Source organism: Ceratotherium simum, chromosome 6 (assembly GCF_057802395.1).
Source record: "Ceratotherium simum simum isolate JZ-2026a chromosome 6, ASM5780239v1, whole genome shotgun sequence".
Classification (NCBI taxonomy): Eukaryota; Metazoa; Chordata; class Mammalia; order Perissodactyla; family Rhinocerotidae; genus Ceratotherium; species Ceratotherium simum.
Window position 1 is genome coordinate 55,816,986 of NC_141905.1, and position 22,892 is coordinate 55,839,877.

At 36.1% G+C, this 22,892-nt stretch overlaps 1 protein-coding gene across 2 annotated transcripts in view; it reads right to left on the minus strand.

Annotated features, from left to right (window-relative positions):
• Nucleotides 1–3,732: 3,732 nt before the first annotated feature.
• The window catches only part of LOC101404357 (cytochrome P450 2C19-like), a 36,958-nt gene continuing 17,798 nt past the window's right edge, over nucleotides 3,733–22,892 (minus strand). For both annotated transcript variants that reach the window (XM_087432966.1, XM_004427870.3), the window contains 4 exons: nucleotides 15,771–15,912; nucleotides 13,130–13,317; nucleotides 6,657–6,798; nucleotides 3,733–3,914 (listed from right to left, as the gene is read on the minus strand). In XM_087432966.1, coding sequence (XP_087289092.1) covers nucleotides 3,733–3,914; nucleotides 6,657–6,798; nucleotides 13,130–13,317; nucleotides 15,771–15,912 — 654 coding nt within the window. The remainder of the gene's footprint in view (nucleotides 3,915–6,656; nucleotides 6,799–13,129; nucleotides 13,318–15,770; nucleotides 15,913–22,892) is intronic.

Here is a 22,892-nt window from a genome sequence, read left to right on the forward strand (position 1 = left end):
TTTTCTGTGTAGATGACATCATCTTATATATAGAAAACCCAAAAGACTCCACCAGGAAACAGTTAGAACTAATTGGTTGAATCGAATTCAGAAAGGTTGCAGATACAAAATTAACATATGGAAATATATTGCATTTCTAATTACTAACAATGAAATATCTGAAAAAGAAATGAAGAAAGCAATCCCATTTACAATAGCATCAAAAACAATAAAACACTTTGGAGTAAATTTAACCAAGGAGGTGAAAGATCTGTATACGGAAAATTGTAAGATAGGGATGAAAGAAATTGAAGAAGACACAAATAACCAGAAAGATAGCCCATGGTCATGGATTGGAAGAATTACTATTGTTAAAATGTCCATACTATACAAAGTAACCTACAGATTCAATGCAATCCCTATCAAAATTCCTATGGCATTTTTCACAGAAATAGAAAAAAAAATCCTAAAATTTGTTGGGAACCACAAAAGACCCTGGATATCAATGATATCTTGAGAAAGAAGAACAAAATTAGAGGCCTCACACTTCCTGATTTCAAACTATATTACAAAGCTATAGTAATCAAAAATGTGGTACTGGCATAAAAACAGATGCAAAGACCCATGGAACAGAACTGAGAGCCCAGAAGTAAACCCACACACATATAGTAAACTATTATTTGACAAGGTAGCCAAGAACACTCAATGGGAACAGGATAAATCTTCAATAAATGATGTTGGAAAAACTGGAGAATTACATACAAAAGAATGAAATCAGACCTCTATTTTATACCACTCACAAAAATTAATTAAAAATGGATTAAAGACTTAAACGTAAGAGCTGAAACCATAAAACTCCTAGAAGAAATCATAGGGAGAAAACTCCTTGACATTGCTCTTGGCAATGACATTTCATATATGACACAAAAGCACAAGCAACAAAAGCAAAAATAAACAAATGGGACTTGTTGATACACAACCTGCCTGGAAGCTTCCCGGATGTAATCTGAAACTGGCCTCTGTACACCAAGGGCAAGGAGAGACTGAAGAAAAAGGCAGACTACTCATGATTCTAGGTGACAGGTTTAATAAGCAATGGAACTTACTTATGAGGCTTGTCTAGGGTGGCTGCAAGACGAGTAATTTGCTGCAGCCATCCACCAAATTTTAAAAGTTTATATAGAGAGAACTTAACTGGGTTCAGTGACGTACACAGGGGGCCTTAAGTGGGTTCAGTCATGTACCCAGTCCAGATGGTCTCAACACCATATTATTATCTCAAGGCTGTGTCCTTGGGCAGTTGCTAGTGCGGGGAAGGCAAGCAAAGGACACAGTCCAAGGACAGGCGAGGGTGAGAGGAGCCTCCAATTGCCTGGATCCAACTCATGGGCCAAACTGGCAGTCATGTCTTCATGATATTTCCCAATAGTACTAAATCAAACTGAAAAGATTCTGCACAGCAAAGGAAATCATTCACAAAAGAAAAATGCAGCCTATGGAATGGGAGAAAATATTTGCAACCCATAAATGTGGCAAGAGGTTAATATCCAAAATATATAAGGAAGTCATACAACTCAATAGCAATAAAACAAGTACAGTAATTCCCCCTTTATCCACGGTTTCACTTTCTGCAGTGACAGTTACCTGCAATCAATTATCAAAAAATATTAAGTGGAAAATTTCAGAAATAAGCAATTCACAAATTTTAAATCGGGCACTGTTTGGAGTAGTGTGGTGAAGTCTTGTGCCATCTCGCTCTGCCTCACCTGGCATGTAAATCATCCCTTTGTCCAGTGTACCCACTCTTTATACACAACCTTCCTGTTATTCAATTAGTAGCTGTCTTGGTTATCAGACTGATTGTTGTGATATCACAGTGCTTGTGATCAAGTAACCCTTATTTTACCAAATTATGGCCCCAAAGCACAAGAGTAGTGAGTTGGCAATGCAGATATGCTGAAGAGAAACCTGAAAGTACTTTCTCTAAGTGAAAAGGTGAAAGTTCTCGACTTGAGGAAAGAAAAACAATGGTATGCTGAGGCCGGAACTATGTTAAGAACAAATCTTCTATCCATGAAATTGTAAAGAAGGAAAAAGAAGTTCATCCTAGTTTTGCTGTCACACCTCAAATTGCAAAATTTACAGCCACAGTGTTTGATAAGAGATTAGTTAAGATGAAAGAGTCATTCATTTTATAAAATAAGATATTTTGAGATAGAGAGAGACCACTTTCACATAATTTTATTGTAGTATATTGTTATAATTGTTCTATTTTTATTATTAGTTACTATTGTTAATCTCTTACTGTGCCTAATTTTTACGTTAAGCTTATAGTAACTATGTATAGGAAAAAATATATTATGTATGGGGTTCAGTAGTTTCAAGCATCCACTGGGGGTCTTGGAAAATATCCCTTGCAGATAAGAGGGGACTACTGTATTCTGATTAAAAATGGGCAAAGGACCTGAATAGACATTTTTCTAATGAAGACACACAAGTGGCCAACAGGTATATGAAAAAGTGCTCAATATCACTAATCACCAAGGAAATGCAAATAAAATTCACAATGAAATATTTCCTCATATCTGTTAGACTGGCTATTATAAAAAAGAAAAGAGATAACAAGTGTTGGCAAGGTTGTGGAGAAAAGAGAACACTTGTGCACTGTGGGTGGGAATGTAAATTGGTACAGCCACTTCAGAAAACAGAATGGAGGTTCTCCAAAAAATAAAAATAGAACTACCATAGATCCAGCAATTTCACCTCTAGGAATATATCCTAAGGAAGTGAAATCACTATTTGGAAGAGATATATGCACCCAAATGTCATTGCAGTAGTAATCACAATAGTCAAGACATGGAAGCAACCTAAGGACATCATCCATGGATGTCCATCCACGGATGAACAGATAAAGAAAATGTGGTACATACATATATGAAAGAATATTATTCAGTCATAAAAGAGAAGGAAATTCTGCCATTTGTCAAGACATGGACAACCCTGAGGGCATTATGCTAAGGTAAATAAGTCATACAGAGAAAGACAAATCCTATATGTTCACTCTTAAATGTGGACTCCAAAAAAAGCCAATTTCACAGAAACAGAGATTAGACTGGTGATTGCTGGAGTTAGAGGTGGAGGAAATGGGGAAATGTTGGTCAAAGGATCCAAACTTCAAGTTGTAAGATGCATAAATTTTGCGGATCTAATGTATAGCAGAGTAACTATAGTTAGCAATACTGTTTTGTATACTTGAAAGTTGCTGATAGTAGATCTTAAACATTCTCACCACAAAAAAAAAGGCAACTATGTGAGGTGATAGATACATCAACCAATCTTATTGTGATAAACTATTTGCAGTATATACACATATCAAATCAACATGTTGTACACCTTAAACATGCACAATGTTATATGTCAAATAAATCTCCATAAAGCTGTCCAAAAGTTTTTTTACCGTTTAATATTTATAACATAGTAATAACTCATAAGTATTAATGTATGTGGTGGCGAATACATGTGTTACACAGGATGAAGAATAGGAGGCATATATTTATGCTGTGAAGATCAGGAAACTCTCCTTAATGGAGGTTGGATGTTCACTGAATGTTGAGGGAATGGAGTAATGGAGAGAGAAGAGGATAGAGAAGGCATTCGTGGGAAAGGGATGGAATGGGAAGGAGGTGAACAATATCTCAAAAGAGGGGGAGTTGCAGATGACAGCACATCAGCAGCCAGATGGTCTGCCCTTCTTCAGACAGGAATGAAGCAGAGCTGATAAGAAGGTGGCACAGAAGCAAACCCATTGGCAACTGGAGTGGTGTCGATGTCCTTTGGATCAACCACAGATTTCAGGGTAAATTTCTGTAAAATGGTGGTCAGGAATAAAAACAGCTCCATGCGGGCCAGTCCCTCTCCCGCACATATCCGTTTTCCTGAAAATAACAAACACAGAATGTAGATACTGCTTGGACAGTATGTTTTTGATTGGCACAAAAAGAATAAAGAATATGCAGTAACTATTTGAAGAATGGTTGGATGGATGAACGGATGGAAGGCAGGATGGGTGGAATGATGGTTAGATAGACAGATGAACAAAAGATGGACTCATGTGTTATCCACCCTAACATATTCTCTTAACAGGCACCCTTCATGCAACAAATTTTTACTGGGTATCAGCTCTATGCCAAGCATTTCGTTAAGTATTCCCACTTTATAACTGCTATTTTGATATTTCAGGTTTCCATCAATCTTTTCACAGAAACACACCCATGTTGCTTGTGTTCCCTGTCCCTAGTCTGATGTTCTATGATCTTCCTTGCATTCTTCACACTTTTTACTCTCAGTTCTAGCTGTATCTATACTTCATTAACCTTCAACATACCATGCAGTTTCAAGATTTATCTGATATTCTTCCCTTTGGCTAAGATGCACTTTATTTATACTTCTCTTAGAAACTAGGTCAAATTTTAATTCTTCTTACAATTTTTGTGATCCCTTATGGCAGTAGATTCTCACTCTCTCTGGGTTTCCTCAGCATCATATTCACGCTTCCAATCAAGCACAGATCACTTTGAATCATAATTCTATATTTTTTGAGCGTGGTAAAATATGAGTTCTTGAAAGGAGGACTCAGTCCTTGTCTTCTTTTTTTTTTTTTTTTTAAAAACAAAGGAAGAGGATGGTCATTTATTGATTATGTTTCTCAAAGTTTGTATATACAATCTTATTTAATTTTTATAAGAATCCAGCTTCCCCATCCTCCATCCTTTCAACAATATGTCACGACTTATATTTAGTATTTACATTGAAATGCCTATGAAAATATTGTTCACTGCTGAGCCAAGCAGTGTGCTACCACCACTCCTCTTATCTTGAACAATCCTTCATTTTGTCTGGAGTTGAAGATTGCTTCAGATTTTCATTTATCTGGTTTTCTACAAACCTGTTTTCCTATTTTTTCCAATTTCTTTGTCATATGCCTGTCCATAATGTTAACCTACATCAGATTCGTTTTGTTTTTTGTGGCAATGTCTCCTTCCCTCATTTCCATAGGGGCCCTCTATCTTCTGCTCTAATTTCAACTAGATGCTCTCTAAGCTTCCTACGAAGCTGTGGCCTTGTTACTTTTTTTATTCGTCATCATGGGACTTCATTTCACAACTATCCTATTTTCCAGATCTTCTATCCTCCTCTCCCTTGCTTTATTCTCTGTTTAACACATTCTCCAGTAGCTTCCAAATAAGCATGCCTAAGAAATAAAATTTTAGATCTTGCTTGCTGAAAATGTCTTTATTACACCTACACATTTGATGGATATTAGGGTAGAACATAGAATAGAGATTGAAAGTCATTTCCTCTCAGAATTTTGAAGACTTTACTGTCGTTTTCTTTCCACTGTTGTTTTTGAAAAGTCCATGACATTCTTATTCCTAATCCTTTGTATTTAATTTGTTTTCTCTCTGAAAACTTTTAGATGTTCTTTTTTCCCAAATATTCTGAAGTTTAATAATGATATTTCTTTTATCCCCTTATTGTTTTAGGCGTTTAGTGGACCCATTGGGGGATTTTCTTGTCTTGTTTCTTTGATAATTTTCTTCACTTCATTTTATTTTTAATATTTTACTTTCTGGGATGCCTATGAGTTTGACTTTGCATCTTCTGGATTGATCTTTTCTCTCCTATTTTTCTTTTTTTTTTTTTTGACTTCTTACCATGTACAATGCCAGACCCAAAAGCAGGAATCAAAAGCCCAAGAACGAATGAAGCAAACACTATGGCCAGAAACTCAGCTCACAGTTCAGGTGCAGAGGCCCCAATATCCAAAAGGGAGACCTTGATTATAGGAAGGTCAAGTGCCCAGGAATATTAAAGGGTAATATGTCACACTAACAAGGTTTCCTTGACCCACTGTTACTGGCAGGAGGCTCTGACATCCTTGAACTAGAGTAAGTATCATGCTTCTATGGTCCATTACCTCTGTTAAAATGTCCTGCCTCTTTTTTTTTCATTTTTCTGTGCCTTTTACGAGGTAGATAAAATTTTCTTTCTTTTATTAGAATGTTGCTTAATCCACTTTATGCCTCACCTTGTGTGTGGTATGAGAGAGCAGGAGGGAGGCAGCTTCTTCCCCTCCCCATCATCCCCTGGCAAACAGCCTGCCCTTCCTGGGCTCACAGCACTAGTCATACTGGTTTATAATTATCTGTTTATTCATCTGCTTCACTAACTGGGCCGTGAGCCGTTTGGGTGCCCATTCTGTGCTTGTGCACACTTGTATCCCCAGAGCTCAACCTAGGGGTGAGAAGCACCTCATAGAAGAAACTCAAATTTGTGGAGTTAGATACTTTCCTTAGGACAGGTGAGTATGGTCTAGATGAGATTAACCTTCTAGAAATGGTTCTGCTCGGTACAGTGATGTATCTTGAGGTGGTACTCAATCAAACCATTCTCTGGCTTTCTTACTTTGGGAGAACTAGATCAGCTCTTCAAATCCCACTAATGTGGGCCAATAATGAGAGGTATCAAGAGGTGGGAGAGTGCATGGGCATTGAGAGTGGTGCTCCTGATCACGTACAAAGAAATTCTATGAACCCGAGAGTAGATACTGCAAGTTTAACGGATCTCACAAAGGTATACTGTCTTCCGAAGTACCAAAGGAAATAAATTTTTATTACCTGCTGAAAAAGGCATGAAATAGTCACTCTTCTTAAAGTTGCCACTCTTGTCCAGGAAGTGGCCAGGGTCAAACACCCCTGGGTTGGGGAATTCTTTATCATCATGCAGCACAGAAGTCAGAGATGTTAATATGGTCGTGCCCTGGAAGGAACGGATGAAGATAAACTGAGCTATAAAGAAGTCATGGAGCGGGAAGAAATGTTGGAAATTACTTAATCCAATCTTATGATTCACAGATGAGGAGACATAGGTCCAAAGAAGAGCAGTGACATTTTCAGGCAGACACATCAAGTAATAAACAGGCATGATTTTAAGGCCAGTGGCAGAGATCTTGCTAAAGTAGTGTCCAATAACATTTGAAGTACTGAGTATTTGGGTATTTGAATGCCACACCTTCTGAACTCTCCCTCTCTTCCTTATCATCACTTTTGGACACTGGTGTATGTCCTCACCTACTGCTCTGTTTATCATTTCAGTTTTCACACATCTTATATGTGAATTGAGGTCTAAAATGGCTGTCTCTTTAGGGTCTTGAAACGTCCAGAGTATCTGTTCATAGGGAGTTTTAAAATAGAGGTCTAATTAGGTATGATCTCTTCTGGGATGATGACAACAAGTACAGTAACAACTATTGACATAAAATTTATTTCTCTTCATTTAAAAATGTGGAGGAGCTCTTCTTACAGATGAATCCCAGGGGGAAAAACGAAAGAAAAGATAGAAGGGATGATAAATTACAAAAATTATCATTTTTCAACAATAAAGGTCATCAATTAATGTGAAAACTGTTGGGTAAGTGGTTTTGGAAGCTGGATATTCACAAAGTCTTAAAATACCATGCTGTAAATTTTTATTAATTACATATGAAAAACAGAACATCTGCAATGGAGAGATCTGGCTGACACCATCCTATTAAGCGAGAAACACAGCATCAACAATAATGGGAAGAGCGACATTATAGGTCCCTGCCACCTCAATGAAATTCAGTGGCACATACACACCATCTATGTAGTTTTCTTGCCAAAATCATAACTGGAATATATTCTCTAGAAGACAATCACACAGAACTAGACTGCAGAACATTTTATATGACAACTGGCCTGGATTCTTAAAAAATGTCATGGTATTCAAAAGGAAGTAACAAACAAAGGAAAGAGAAACATTCTTGATTACAGGGAACTAAAGGGATAAGAAAATCAAATTATATGCTTCTTTCTTGATTGAAAACTATATTGCAAAAGAAAAAAACTATATAGAATATTTTTTAAAAATTAGGAAAATTTAAATATAGGTTGTATATTTGATAATATTATTATATCAATGATAATTCCTTGAATGTTAATGCTATTATTGTTATGTAGGACAAAGTCCTTGTTTTTAGAAGATACATACTGAAGTATTGAGGTATTAAATGTGATAGATATTTAGGTATAAAAGTGGATATATACACACTCTCATGTATATAATACATACATATACGTGTGTTTTTAAATGTTATTTAGATTTAACATTTTTTTAAACATAATGTTGAGGGAAATTCCATCGTCTGAAGTTATCATATATAAAGTCTATAACTTTTTTTTAAAGATTTTCCCTTGTATGTTTTTACACAATTAATACGTGAAAATGTTTCTTGAAGATACAAAAGTAGATATATTTTCAACAAATACTGCTGGAACAATTGGATATTTATTAAAAAATAAATTATGCATAATAATTACCTCACACTACAAAAAAAAGTTAACTTGGAATGGATCACTGATCTAAATGTAAGAGCTCAAAGCATAAAACATCTAGAAAATGATATGAGTAAGTGTTTCCGAACTTGTGCTGGCAAATATTTTTTAAATGGGACACAAAAGCACAAACAATAAAACAAATAATTGATAAATTTCTTCCATTAAAGTTAAAAAATTCTGTTCTTTGAAAGATGATTTTAAGAAACTAAAAGAAGAAGCCACAGACTGGGAGTAAACATTGTAAAGCATATATCTGATAAAGGACTCATATTCAGAACATATAAAGAAGTACAACAATTCAATATCAAAAAACAAAGGATGTCATAGAAAATAGGCATATAAAGTTGAGTAGACACTTTAACAAAGAAGACACATGATGGCCAATAAGGACATGAAAAGAATCTGTGCATTATTACTTGTCAAGGAAAGGGATGTTAAAACAAAATGTGATATCACTACACGACTAGTACAGTAGCTAGAATTTAAAAAGAGTAACCACGGCGAGTACATTGAGCAAATGGAACTCTCATGCATTGCTGGTGGGAATGCAAAATGGCACAACCACATTAGAAAACAGTTTGTCAGTTTTGTATAAATTTAAACACTTACGCGACAATTCCACTCTTTAGGGATTTACTGAATAGAAATGAAAATATATATAGTAACACATATTTGTATACAAATGTTTATAGCAGTTTTATTCAAATAGCCGAAAACTGGAAATCACTAAAATATCCACTACTGGTGAATGGATCATCAATTTGTGGTATTCCACATGTGGAATACAACTCAGCAATAAAAGAGAATGAACTACTGTTACATGCAAAAATAACAATGATTCTGATCATGCATTTTCCTGGCTGGGAAATAAGAACTTAAAAACATGAAGGGGGCATAATCTTGGCACATAAAATACAAATGGCCTTTCTACAACTCAGAGGAAGTCATCCTTCCCCAAAAGGATGTTTTATCAGCCATCACAAAGTTATCTTTAGGCAGACAATTTTACCTTCTTCCTACTTTTCTGCTTCCGCCCACTAAATTTGCACATTTGTCTTCTTCGAGGTATAAAAACACAGTCTCATAAGTGAAACTGCTGGATACTAATGTATTTCCATTTTTGGAATTGTTGGACATTTTAGAAAGGATTATGATGTGTACACTGTAGAATTTATGAGACTCCCAAAAGATCGTAGAGTATTTTTAGCAAAACATAAATATTCACATAAAGTGGGATAAGTAAAAATATATATGGTTCACTTCAATTCAAGTCAGGTTTTGACCAACAAATGAAACTTCACCAAACTTACATTTTATTTGTATTTTCAGGACTCTCAGTATTGCAAAGTTGAAGAAGAAGGATTTCTAACTCCATATTATGAAAAAAATTTAGATCCACGCTACCCAAAACAGTAGCTACATGCCACACATGGCTCTTTATATTTAAGTTGAATTAATTAAAAGTAAATAAAATTTAAAAATGATCTCCTCAGTGGCATTAATCACATTACAAACACTCAATAGACATATGTGGCTAGTGGCTACTGTATTGAACAGCACAGATATAGAACATTTTCAATCATTGCAGAAAGTTTTATTGCACGGGGCTGTCTTAGACCAGTTGTCAGCAAACCAAAGCCCGTGCAAATCCAGCCTGCCACCTGTTTTTGTATAGCCCATTAGTTAAGAATTGTAAAAACTAAACAGAGAAATAATATTTTGTGACAAGTAAAAATTATAAGAAATTTAAGTATCACTGTCCATAAATATTGGAACACACAATCTTACATCACTTTTGTATGGTCTACAACTACTTTTGTGTTACAATGGCAGATTTAAGTAGTGGCGACAGAGACACATTGCCCCAATATTTACTATCTGGCCCATTCCAGAAAATGTTTGCCAACTCCTCTCTTAGACCATTATCTACACCCAGCTCAGTGGCTCCATTTCATGGGAGAAGAAATCATTTATCTGATCAGTAAGATGGTAGATAGAATCAGCTACTCAATATACTGTGCTGTTCCATGCAGAAGGGAATGGGTCATTCCCTTGGGCTATGGGCTGTCTAGACTCAAAAGCCACCAGGCACAACGTGATCTGCCATGCAGAGAAATTGATGGGTGAGCTCTGTAGATGCAATGTTCCCTGCAAGCAGGTCCCCAAATCTGGTGTAGTAGTATGTGGGAGACTGGCACTACTTATCTGATTCCTCAGTCTATTTCCCATTTAGTTAGTAATAGGAGGAGAAACAAGTTTTATTAATATACCCTCATGCCCCCAAATTAAAAAAAAAAAAAAAAGTCGGCCTGGTAGTGTTTTTTGTTGAAAATACAGTGGACTTGAAGTCCTAACCTTTGCATCAGATCTGTGACCATCAGGGCAAGCCCCACTACTTGGTAAAGTCCTCAATTCCCTCCTCCCTGGAAGATGATGATAGCAATTCCAACCTTACCAAACTTACAACTCTTTTTCCCTCATGGAAATAGAATTTTTAGTTATATTATTTTTCATTTTATTAGTAATATGTGCTGGCTTCAAGTGGAATGGAGTAGCTTGTAGCATAGCAACTATAAAATCTGAATAAATATAGAAATCACGTGTTAGAAGGCATTGGAAAGCTGCTAAAACAAAACTTTTCTCAAAATTCTAGAGATGCGAGAATCTCAGAGACATCATCTGACGCCTTCAGTCAATTCTGGCTGTCTTCATTTCCATTTCTGAATGAGAGCAGGAAGGTTTACATCATTCTGACTGCCTAGTGGAGGAGAGAGGAACTCTTTCTAGAGAAGATGAACCTCTGAAACATTCCATTATATTTAACCAAAATTTTTTAGGAATTCCAAAGACACAACTGAGTGGCCAGAAAAAGAAGAGTGGCAGGAGAAGGCAATAAATATAGACCCAGACTAGGTAACAATTCCCACCCCATTTTATGAGGCCAACATTAACCGATATCAGAAATCTGACAAGAAAATTTTGAGATAGAAAAATTGCAGACCGATCTCTCTCATGAATATAAATATAAAATTCCAGAACAAAATATAGCAAATCAAATCCACTTGTGTGCTTATAATTAAAATATATATATTTAGTGGAGAAAGGGATGCCAACATATACAGCTATATCAATAGAGGCAGAGAATTCATCTGACAAAATTGTACACATTTTCATGTCAAAATATCATACAAAGATAAGTGAAGGCAAACTTCCCTACTCTGTAAAGAATATCCACCAAAATGTATTTAATACATCACTATCAGTTGCGTGATGTTAAACCTCCACCACCTCCTGGGGATCAAAAATGAAACAGAGAGGTCCACTAGCACCAATTTTTGGAACACTATCCTGGAAACCCTAGCCAATCGATAATGCAATAAAGAGAAATTAAAATCATGAGTACTAGAAAATAAGAAATAAAACAAAACAAATGAACAAACAAAACTCATAGATACAGAGAACAGACTGGTTGTTGCCAAAGGGGAGGGTTGTGGCTGAAATGGGTGAAGGGGGTCAAGAGATACAAACTTCCAATTATAAAATAAATAAGTCATGGGGATATAATGTACAGCATGGTGACTATAGTCAACAATATTGTATGGCATATTTGAAAGTTGCAAGAAAGTAAATCTTAGAAGTTCTCAACACAAGAAAAAAAATTTTTGTTAATTTTGTATGGTGACAGATGGTACCTAGACCTATTTTGGTGATCATTTTACTGTGTATACAAATATTGAATCATTATGTTGTATTCCTGAAACTAATATAATGTGGGATGTCAAGGATATCTCAGTAAAGAAAGAAACAAAACAAACATTAACCCATTCAGCAGGATTGTGTGCATCGAAACTCCAAATGAATCTACAGACGAATTATTAGCAATGATTAGTAAACTTAGCAAGGTTGCTACATAAAAGGTCATCAAAATAATAAAATTAATTATATTTCCATATCCCAGATACAAGGAAATGGAAAAGGTATCTTTTAAATTATACAATTTAGAATAGCATCAAAAATATTATTCCTGGGAAAAAACTAACCAAAGATGTGTAAGCCATTGCACTGAAGAAAAACCATTATTGAAAAAATAAAGAAAGCTCAAATAAATTGGAAGCATATGCCATATTCATTAATTCAAAGAATCAACATGTCAGTTCTTTACAAGATGCCACTTCTTTTCAAAATGATCTCCTGGAGTTATCACACTCCCTGATTTCAAAATATACTACAAAGCTATAGTAACCAAAACAGCATGGTACTGGCACAAAAACAGACACACAGATCAATGGAATAGAATCGAAAGCCCAGAAATAAACCCACACATCTATGGACAGCTAATCTTCGACGAACGAGTAAAGAGCATACAATGGAGAAAAGAAAGTCTCTTCAACAAATGGTGTTGATCTGTAGATTTAATGTTACCCTGACAAAATCCCAGGAGAGTGTTTTGGGATATTAACAAACTAATACTAAAATTTATTTGAAAATGTAAACAGCTAAGAGTAGCCAAAACAATTTTGAAGAAGCAGAAGAAATTTGGAAGACTTATACTGTCAGCTATCAAGACCTGTTATAAAGCTTTTCGAGCCCAAATTGGGTATAATACAAGTCCTTCAAGCTGCCAAACATATGATTTTTGCATTTCTCTCATCTTGTGTTGGGAGAAGAGTGGAACCATGCGAATATGGGAATTTCAGGAGTGCTGAGGTCAGTAAAAGAGAAACAAATCTTACTTTAGGGATGAGGTAGTTTCTGAACTTAGTATCATGTGTTACTGCATGAGGCAGGTTGGTGGGGAGGAGGTCAACGTATCTCTGGATCTCATGCACCACAGCATCCATGTAGGGCATATGGCTCTTGTCCTGCATGCAGGGGATCCGGTGTCTGCCAATCACACGGTCAATCTCTTCCTGGACTTTAGCTGATAAGACACAAGTAAGACTGATGGAAAATGAGTAAAATGGCACATTTGCCACAGGAATTCAGGGTTACATTAAGAATTATGAAGGTGTCCCAACATCATTATAAACATAAGTTATATGCCCAGAACTTAGAGAATTGCTATAATATAGAGACATAGAACTCTCCTACAAGCCAGGCATTAGACATATCTGTACATACCTGTGTATTACCATAGAGGATAATTAATACAAATAAAAATGATGAAATTTTTCAAAATATGAAGTTATCACATAATTAATAAATTATTGTCACTGCACAAAGAAAAACAAGAACAAATATTAATTTGTATCAAAATAATACAGGACGTTTTAAAAATTAAATTCTACAAATGGATCTACATGTATGTAAGTCTTTGTGTGTGTGTTTGCATGTGTGTGTGTGCAACTTGCAATGGTACCCCCTTCAATCTCCCATTCCCCAGATGCAGCCACTTTGAATCATTTTTGGAGTTTCTTCTAAAATGTATATACATATTTCCAAATAATGACTCTATTTCTGTTTCTGTTTATTCATTTATCCAATTTTAGGCAATATTTAATGAAGTCCTGGGATGAGCCATGAGGATTTACATCAGCTTCTCCACTCCATACAAATTACACATGAACAGACACACAAACACACACACACATGCACATCCCTTCACTCCACTTTCACCTCTGTATTTGGATCATAATTTTGATTATATAAATACTCACTGTTTATACCATTATAACCACATAAATATTGTTCACTGGTAAGATACCTATGACTATTTTTTATTTTGCATATTTTAACACCTACTTTTGAATAATTTAGATCTCTTCCTAAATTTCTAGATGCCCATTTAGGATAATTTCCAAATCTTCAGGCAGATATTTTAAACTCCTAGTAATAATTTTCCAAATGCTCAAACCTCAGATTATCAATCACTTCTTTTTTATTTTTCTTAACTTCCATCACACCTTCTCCATCTACTTAGTACAATCTACACTGGCTGTTTCCCAGGCCAGGACCCAAGTACCCTCCCTGAAACTTCCATCCTCCTATAGGAGGTCTTCTGGTTCCTGGAGCCCATGAGCATGTCTGACTTGGTTTCAAATATTTGGATGCAAACTATCCTCCAGTATCTTTCTGAGAAAATGGAAAGAGGAAGTAAAATTTTTGGTAAACATGCATATCTGAAAATATCCTTTTTCTATTAATACACAAGGTGATAGTTGCTCTTGAGAAATCTGATGCCCTTCTGATTCCTAATCTTTTATACATGTCACTTGATTTATCTTTGAAAGTTTTTATGATTTTAACTTTTCCCTGATGTTCTGAAATGTCATGATCCTGTGTCTTAGGGTGCATGCTTTTATTTCATTTTACTACGCTGGACACTTGGAGAGAATGTTCTACCTCGATGATGCAATATGTAGGTCTTTCCTTTGGAAAACCTCTCTTCCTGTGAAAAGAAAATAGTTACCTGCTCAAAAAAATTGTAGAGAGAACCTGTACAACTGTAGAAACTGGTACACGTTGTAGAAGAAAGCCTCCTGTCTCCTCCCTCATTCTCCCCTAGTTTATTAGACACTTGGTACTTCCAAATAGTGAGAACTGTTGGGATTTTAGGGACATAGATTAGCTTTTCTACGTTGATGAATCTTCTGCTGACATTTACGTTACAACTTCATCTTCTCTGCTGAGGTAATTATCACCCTCCCTTCTGCTCTCTGTGTTTCAGAAATTTGTTGGCTACTTTCTGTACTCTTTTTCGACTTCAAAGAACTAGTTAATTCTCATTTGCTCATAAAAGATAAAATTGTTTACCCCCTGAAATTCTTATTTTGGGAAACTCAGTGTCCTGGAAACAGACTCCTGGAATAATAAAATTCCTTTAGGCATGTCTTCTGCCTAAATAGCAACACCTTTCTTACAAATCTAACTTTTTAGAATACTTCTCAGACTGCAGAAATTTTCTAAGGCCGTCTAACTAAATTTCTAGAATTTCCACTTATGCCTCTATAAAAGGAGTTTCCATCTTCCCTACCCCAGCATAAGAACTCTGTATTTTCAGAATGAGGGAAAATTCCAGCAAGAACTATCTACCATTCAAAGTGACCTCTTTTTAAGAAAATGAACACGCAATATCAGACAATTCATGATGGCTGTTGCCCGACACAAGTCACCTCCCAATGGAATCCAGACACTGCTCCAGAACTTTATTGCTTTCCTACTACCCACACTGTCCTTCACTTCTCTCAGTCATCAACTCCTGTTGTGCAAAGTTGTCTCATTGTTATCCCTTCATTAGGTTTGGACATATTACAACTAGTGGAACAGATATTTCAATAATGAAGCTTCTCTAATAGAAATAAGTTGTAGGACACTAACACTGTCTTACCAGAATTATATTCTAAAATTAACCCTGTTCACCGTCTGTATTCATACCTGTGACCTCTGGGTGCTTTATCAGAAGTAGGAGCCCATATCTCAAGGTGGTGCTCATTGTCTCTGTCCCAGCAGCAAATAAATCAGATGTGGTGGTTACCAAATTTTCAATAGTAAATTCAGACTGTTGATTGTGCTTTTCCTAGGAATTATTTAGTGCAATTATTTGACGAATTAGTTTGCCAGCACATTTAAATATAAAGAATACAAAATAAGTTAGATTGTTATAAAGTTAAACCACCCTAGAAACTGAATGGTGCAGTATTAGAAAAAGCTACTGTATGGTACAGCAGACTGCAGAATAGTTGACCCAATATTTATTTCCTATACCATTACTCCTTGCTTGCCTAAATATTCCATTCACCATCCTTTTCGTAGTTAGGTGGGTTCATGCAACATAATTTTTGTGAATGAGATATAAGAAAAAGCCCGTTGGTGCCACTTCTCTTTCATTCTCATTATTCAAAACACAGATGTGAAAGTAGAGGTCAGGCAGACATCATCTTGGGACGGCAGTATTTAAGCGTGAAGGTGGAGAGGTCTCTAGACTAAGTATGATGAAGGAAAACAGAAGGTGCCTGAGCCTGTGATGTTTCAGAGCTACTCTACTAACCCTAGAATGGCTCATCACAAGACTCCTTGTATGTAAGGTAAATCAACAAACTATTTCTTTAAGATATTTTCAATAGGATATTCTCTTATTTGTAAACAAACATAATCTTAATTGAGAGAAATGGGTAAATTAGGGCCATATCATGGAAGATGTAATAAGCCTAAATCAAGAGTATGCAATTCTTTAATCCATTTGGAGTTAATTTTTGTGTATGGTGTAAGGTAAGGGTCTACTTTCATTTTTTTGCATATGGCTATCCAGTTTTCCCAACACCATTTGTTGAAGAGACTTTCTTTTCCCCATTGTATGTTCTTGGCTCTTTTGTCAAAGATTAGCTGTCCATAGATGTGTGGGTTTATTTCTGGGCTTTCGATTCTATTCCATTGATCTGTGTGTCTGTTTTTGTGCCAGTACCATGCTGTTTTGGTTAGTACAGCTTTGTAGTATATTTTGAAATCAGGGAGTGTGATACCTCCAGCTTTGTTCTTTTTTCTCAGGATTCCTTTAGCTATTCGGGGTCTTTTGTTGTTCCATATAAATTTTAGGATTCTTTGTTCTATTTCTGTGAAAAATGTTGTTGGAACTTTGATAGGGATTGCATTGAATCTATAGATGGCTTTAGGAAGTATGGACATCTTAACTATGTTAATTATTCCAATCCAAGAGCACGGAATAGCTTTCCATTTCTCTGTGTCTTCTTCAATTTCTTTCAGAAATGTTTTATAGTTTTCAGTGTACAGATCTTTCACCTCTTTGGTTAAGTTTATTCCTAGGTATTTTATGCTTTTTGTTGCAATTGTAAATGGGATGGTATTCTTAATTTCTCTATCTGCTACTTCGTTGTTAGTGTACAGAAATGCAACAGATTTTTGTATGTTGATTTTGTATCCTGCAAATTTACCATATTCGTTTATTACTTCTAAAAGTTTTCTGGTGGATTCCTTGGGGTTTTCTATATATAAAATCATGTCATCTGCAAATAGTGAGAGTTTCACTTCTTCCTTTCCAATTTGGATCCCTTTTATTTCTTTCTCTTGTCTGATTGCTCTGGCTAGGACTTCCAGTACTATGTTAAATAGGAGTGGTGACAGTGGGCATCCTTGTCTGGTTCCTGTTCTTAGAGGGATGGCTTTCAGTTTTTCACCATTGAGGATGATATTAGCTGTGGGTTTCTCATATATGGTCTTTATTATGTTGAGGTACTTTCCTTCTATACCCATTTTATTCAGAGTTTTTATCATAAATGGATGCTGTATCTTGTCAAATGCTTTCCCTGCATCTATTGAGATGATCATGTGATTTTTATTCTTCATTTTATTAATGTGGTGTATTACGTTGATTGATTTGCGAATGTTAAACCATCCCTGCATCCCTGGATGTAAGACCTGAAACTGTGAAACTTCTAGAAGAAAACATAGGCAGTACGCTCTTCAACATCAGTCTTAGCAACATCTTCTCAAACACCACGTCTGACCGGGCAAGAGAAACAATAGAAAAAATAAACAAATGGGACTACATCAAGCTAAAAAGCTTCTGCACAGCAAAGGAAACCATCAACAAAACGAAAAGACAACCTAACAATTGGGAGAAGATATTTGCAAACCATACTTCTGATAAGGGCTTAATCTCCAAAATATATAAAGAACTCATGCATCTTACCAACAAAAAAACTACCAACCCAATTAAAAAATGGGCAAAGGACCTGAACAGACATTTCTCCAAAGAAGATATACAGATGGCCAACAGACACATGAAAAGATGTTCAAAATCACTAACTATCAGGGAAATGCAAACCAAACTACAATGAGATATCACCTGACGCCTGTCAGAATGGCTATAATTAACAAGACAGGAAACAACATGTGTTGGAGAGGATGTGGAGAGAAGGGAACTCTCATACACTGCTGGTGGGAGTGCAAACTGGTGCAGCCACTATGGACTACAGTATGGAGATTCCTCAAAAAATCAAGGATAGAACTACCATATGATCCAGCCATCCCACTGCTGGGTATTTATCCAAAGAACTTGAAAACACCAATTTGTAAAGGTACATGCACCCATGTGTTCATTGCAGCGTTATTCACAATAGCCAAGACTTGGAAGCAACCTACGTGTCCATCAAGGGACGAATGGATAAAGAAGCTGTGGTATATATACACAATGGAATACTACTCAGCCATAAGAAAAGATGAAATCCAGCCATTTGTGACATCATGGATGGACATTGAGGGTATAATGCAAAGTGAAATAAGTCAGAGGGAGAAGGTCAAATACCGCATGATTTCCTTCATTAAGTAGTAGATAATAACAACAATAAACAAACACATAGGGATAGAGATTGGATTGGTGCTTACCAGAGGGGAAGGGGGGAGGGAGGAGGGTGAAAGGGATAATTCGGTACATGTGTGTGGTGATGGGTTGTAATTAGTATTTTGGTGGTGAACATGATGTAATCTATGCAGAAATAGAAGTACAATGATGTACACCTGAAATTTTTACAATGTTATAAACCAATGTTACTGCAATAAACAAAAAATCAAAAAAAAAAAAAGAGTATGCAATTCTCTTCTCTGTTAAAGGATTTAGTTGGACTTACTATTACCTACAGATTCATTATGAAGTTGAAATTGTGCAAAAGCTAATATGGCAGCACATCCTAGGATAGACTGTAAACAAAGAGAATGGATTCACAAAGACAAGATGGGCCTGGCCACTGTTGTATTTTAGAAGTGAGGCAACAGGAAACTTGATCTAGGAAACAAATACAGGAATCAATAGGAATTACAGATACAAGGGACACCACAAACATGAAGACAGAGTTTGGGCATTAATTTCTCAGAAGAGGTGAAGTTGGGGGTCAGGGTAGTGTGGATATTGAGGACAAGGGACTGACTAAATGGAGTTCTCACAAACTGATGATTGGGAGAGGGCAAGCACTTGATAAGGGCAACTAAGGTTGATTTAGGACTAAGGGGATTATGTGACGCAGAACTGACAACAACCGGTTAATTTTAAATATTGACTAGAGGGACAAAAAATATATGTTGATATATATTCTAACCAGACCCTGTGCCAGCATTAATTTAATGGTGCTCTTATAATCTACAGGTGACCTGTGGCATACCTAATATTATGTAATCAGCAACATTAAGACAGACTTAACACTCTGAACAAGTGTACTTCCTAGACATAGATGGTCATCTCCCTTATTATGTTTCGTTTTCCAAAGTTTTCTAAGATTGTCAAATCAAAATTAGTTTAAAGTCAGTAAGAAGAGCAGTACACTAATAAACCAATATTAATATTTTATCTGTTGATCTGAATTTGGATATTTAATGACTACATGCACATATCCAGTTAAAATGAAGCTAGACTGTTTAAAGCAGTGTTGAAAGAAATCAAAGAAGACCTAAATGAATAGAGAAAAATTCCATGTCATGAATCAAAACACTTAATATTGTTAAGATGGCATTACTAGAGTAATACCACAAAGATGGCAGAGTAGGAAGTTCCAGGAATGACTACCTCCACAGACACAACTATTGATCTGGTATGAACCGTCTGAAGCCACTATTTTGGGATGCTGGAGTCTAGTTGAAGACTTACAGCATCCAGGGGAGTGCTTTATGAGAAAGAAGTTGATAAATTTCAGTGTCTGACATATCAATTACCATTCTCCACACATCAGCTCCCTGCACACAGCCATGAGGACAGTGGCTCACAGACTTGTCGCATATTGCTAGTCCTAGGTTGGGAAATAGGGAGCTTGTCCTACAAAAATCAGGGTTGTGTGTTGATTTCTTGTTCTTGATGACTGAGGGGCCAGCACAGAGGCTGGACATTGTATAAACTCCCAAACGTTGAATGAACTTTCCCAGTGGTGTTATCTAAGGGGATTTAAATGGACAGAATCCTCTTTTTTTTCTATTCTTATTGGAATCAAGCATTTAAGGAAATCTCTGTCAGGTCACTGACAGACTGTGGAGATCACAAAACAGAGATTTTAGTGACCACAGAAGATAAGAAAAATTGCTTGGAAAGATCACTAAAGAAATGGATTACTGATTGGATTACATCAAGTAATAACAGCAATCACTGGGAGCAGAAAGTATCTCATTTCCAAAGTTACCACATTACAATATTTAAATGCTAAGTTCTTAACTAACATTGCAAAGCATTCAAAGAAATAGGAAAGTATGGCTCATTAATTGGAAAAAATTGATTAACAGAAATCATCCTTGAAGAAGTCTGTACATCAGACTTCCTAGACAAAAACTTTAAACTAAATGTCTTAAATATGCTCAAAGAGCTGAAAGAAACCATGGAGAAAGAACTCACGGAAAATAGAACAATAATGAACAAGTATAAAATATCAAAAAAAAAGATAGAAAATATTCAAAAAATATAAATTCTGGAAATAAAACATAGAATAGCTCAAAAAAATTTAAAAATTCACTAGAATGGTTCAACAGCAGATTTGAACAGGTAGAAGAAATAAAGAACAAACATAAAGACAGTAAAACTTGAATCACCCAGTTGGAATAGCATAAAGAAAAAAGAATGAAAAAAAGAACAGAGACTAAGGGATACCATGAGACATACCAACATACACATTATGGGAGTCACAGGAGGAGGTGAGAGAGAGGCGCAGAAAAAATATTTGAAGAAATAATGGCTGAAAACTTCCCAAACTTGATGATCAACATAAATCTACATATCCAAGAAGTTCAGTGGAATCCAAGCAGGATAAACTCAAAAGACCCACACCAAGACAGATTTTAATTAAAAAATAATAATGGGGGCTGGCCTGCTGGTGTAGTGGTTGGGTAAGTGCACTCCCCTTCAGTGGCCTGGAGTTTGTGGGTTTGGAACCAAGGTGAGGACTTACACATCGCTCATAGGTGATGCTGAGGTGGCATCCCACAAATAAAAATGGAGAAAGATTGACACAGATGTTAGCTCAGGGACAATCTTTCTCAAGCAAAAAGAGGAAGATAGGCAACAGATGTTAACTCAGGGACAATATTCCTCACAAAACAAAACAGAACAGAACAAAACAAAACAAAACAAAAACCAAAGAGACTATCTTGAAAGCAGAAAGAGAAATTTACTCATCATGTAAAAAGGATCATAAAAAAAAGTAAGAGCTGATTTCTCATCAGGAACAGTGGAGTCAGAAGACAGTGGGAAAATATATGTAAAGCAACAACAGAAAAATGACTTATCATGTCAAAGGATCATCAAAAAAATGAACAGGATTCCGGTTTCTGCCCTGACATATAAGGAGTTTAGAAATTGCCACTCCATCCTAACAGAAATAAAAACCGAACAAACTAAGAAATGCATAACTCTTCTTAGATTCATCAGAGAAGTGAAGTCACAGGAAAAACCACTGCTTCCAAAATTGGAGAGACAGACAAGTAGATACAGAGAATCATGACTTAGGAGAGCAGAAACCCATGAGCAGAAACTTCTGCGGGAATCAGTAACAGCGTAGGAAAACCTAAACTGCAATCACGGATTGCTGGAGGCTTAGTGTGGACCAGTCTGAGAGTTAAAAACTCCAGGGGGATCCAATATTCTAAGGGACTCCCACTGTTGTGAGTTTTACTTTCAGGAGCTCTTACAGGTCCTCACAGTTAATATCAGAGAAAAGTACTCTCTTGCTTCTGGCAAGGACAAGAGAAAAGGAATCATTTTGAACTCTGCAAGTGCATTCAGTTGCTCTTCACAAGGTCTGTCCTCAGAAGAAACTGTTTTACCGGAAGCCTAACCTGCTTGCAGTTTATCAGAGCCTAACACACCTGGTGGAAGGGAATACCCAACTCCAGCTGGCTCTAGGCTTCCACAAGAGAGAAGAGAAATTCACAACCCCAGTGTCATCTAGCCAGTCTGTTCCACCTAAGGAGAGAGAGGAAAAACTGAGAAGTGATGGTGAAGTTCACAGTCCAGGGGCACAGGTTCAAGAAAAAACAATGAGATGTTAGGTATAGGGCATTTAAGTCTTTAATTCGTTTTGAGTTTATTTTTGTATGTGGTGTAAGATAGTTTAATTCTTTTGCATGTAGCTATCCAGTTTTCCCAACACAATTTAGTGAAGCAAGTGTGTTTTCACCATTGTATATTCTTGCTTCCTTTTTTGAAGATTAATTGATTGTATATGTGTGGGTTTATTTTGGGGCTTTCTATTCTGCGCCATTGATCTATGTTACTGTTTTCTTGCCAGCACCATACTGTTTTGATTTTTATAGCTTTGTAGTATAGGTTGAATTCAGGGAGTGTCTTACCTCCAGCTTTGTTATTGTTTCTCAAGATTGCTTTTCCCATTCAGAATCTCTTGTGGTTTCATATAAATTTTAGGATTACTTGTTCTAGCTTTGTGAAAAACGCCATTGGTATTTTGACAGAGATTGCATTGAAATTGTAGATTGCTTTGGGTAATATGGGCATTTTAACAACATTAATTCTTCCAATCCATTAACATGCTGTATCTTTCTATTTATTTGTGT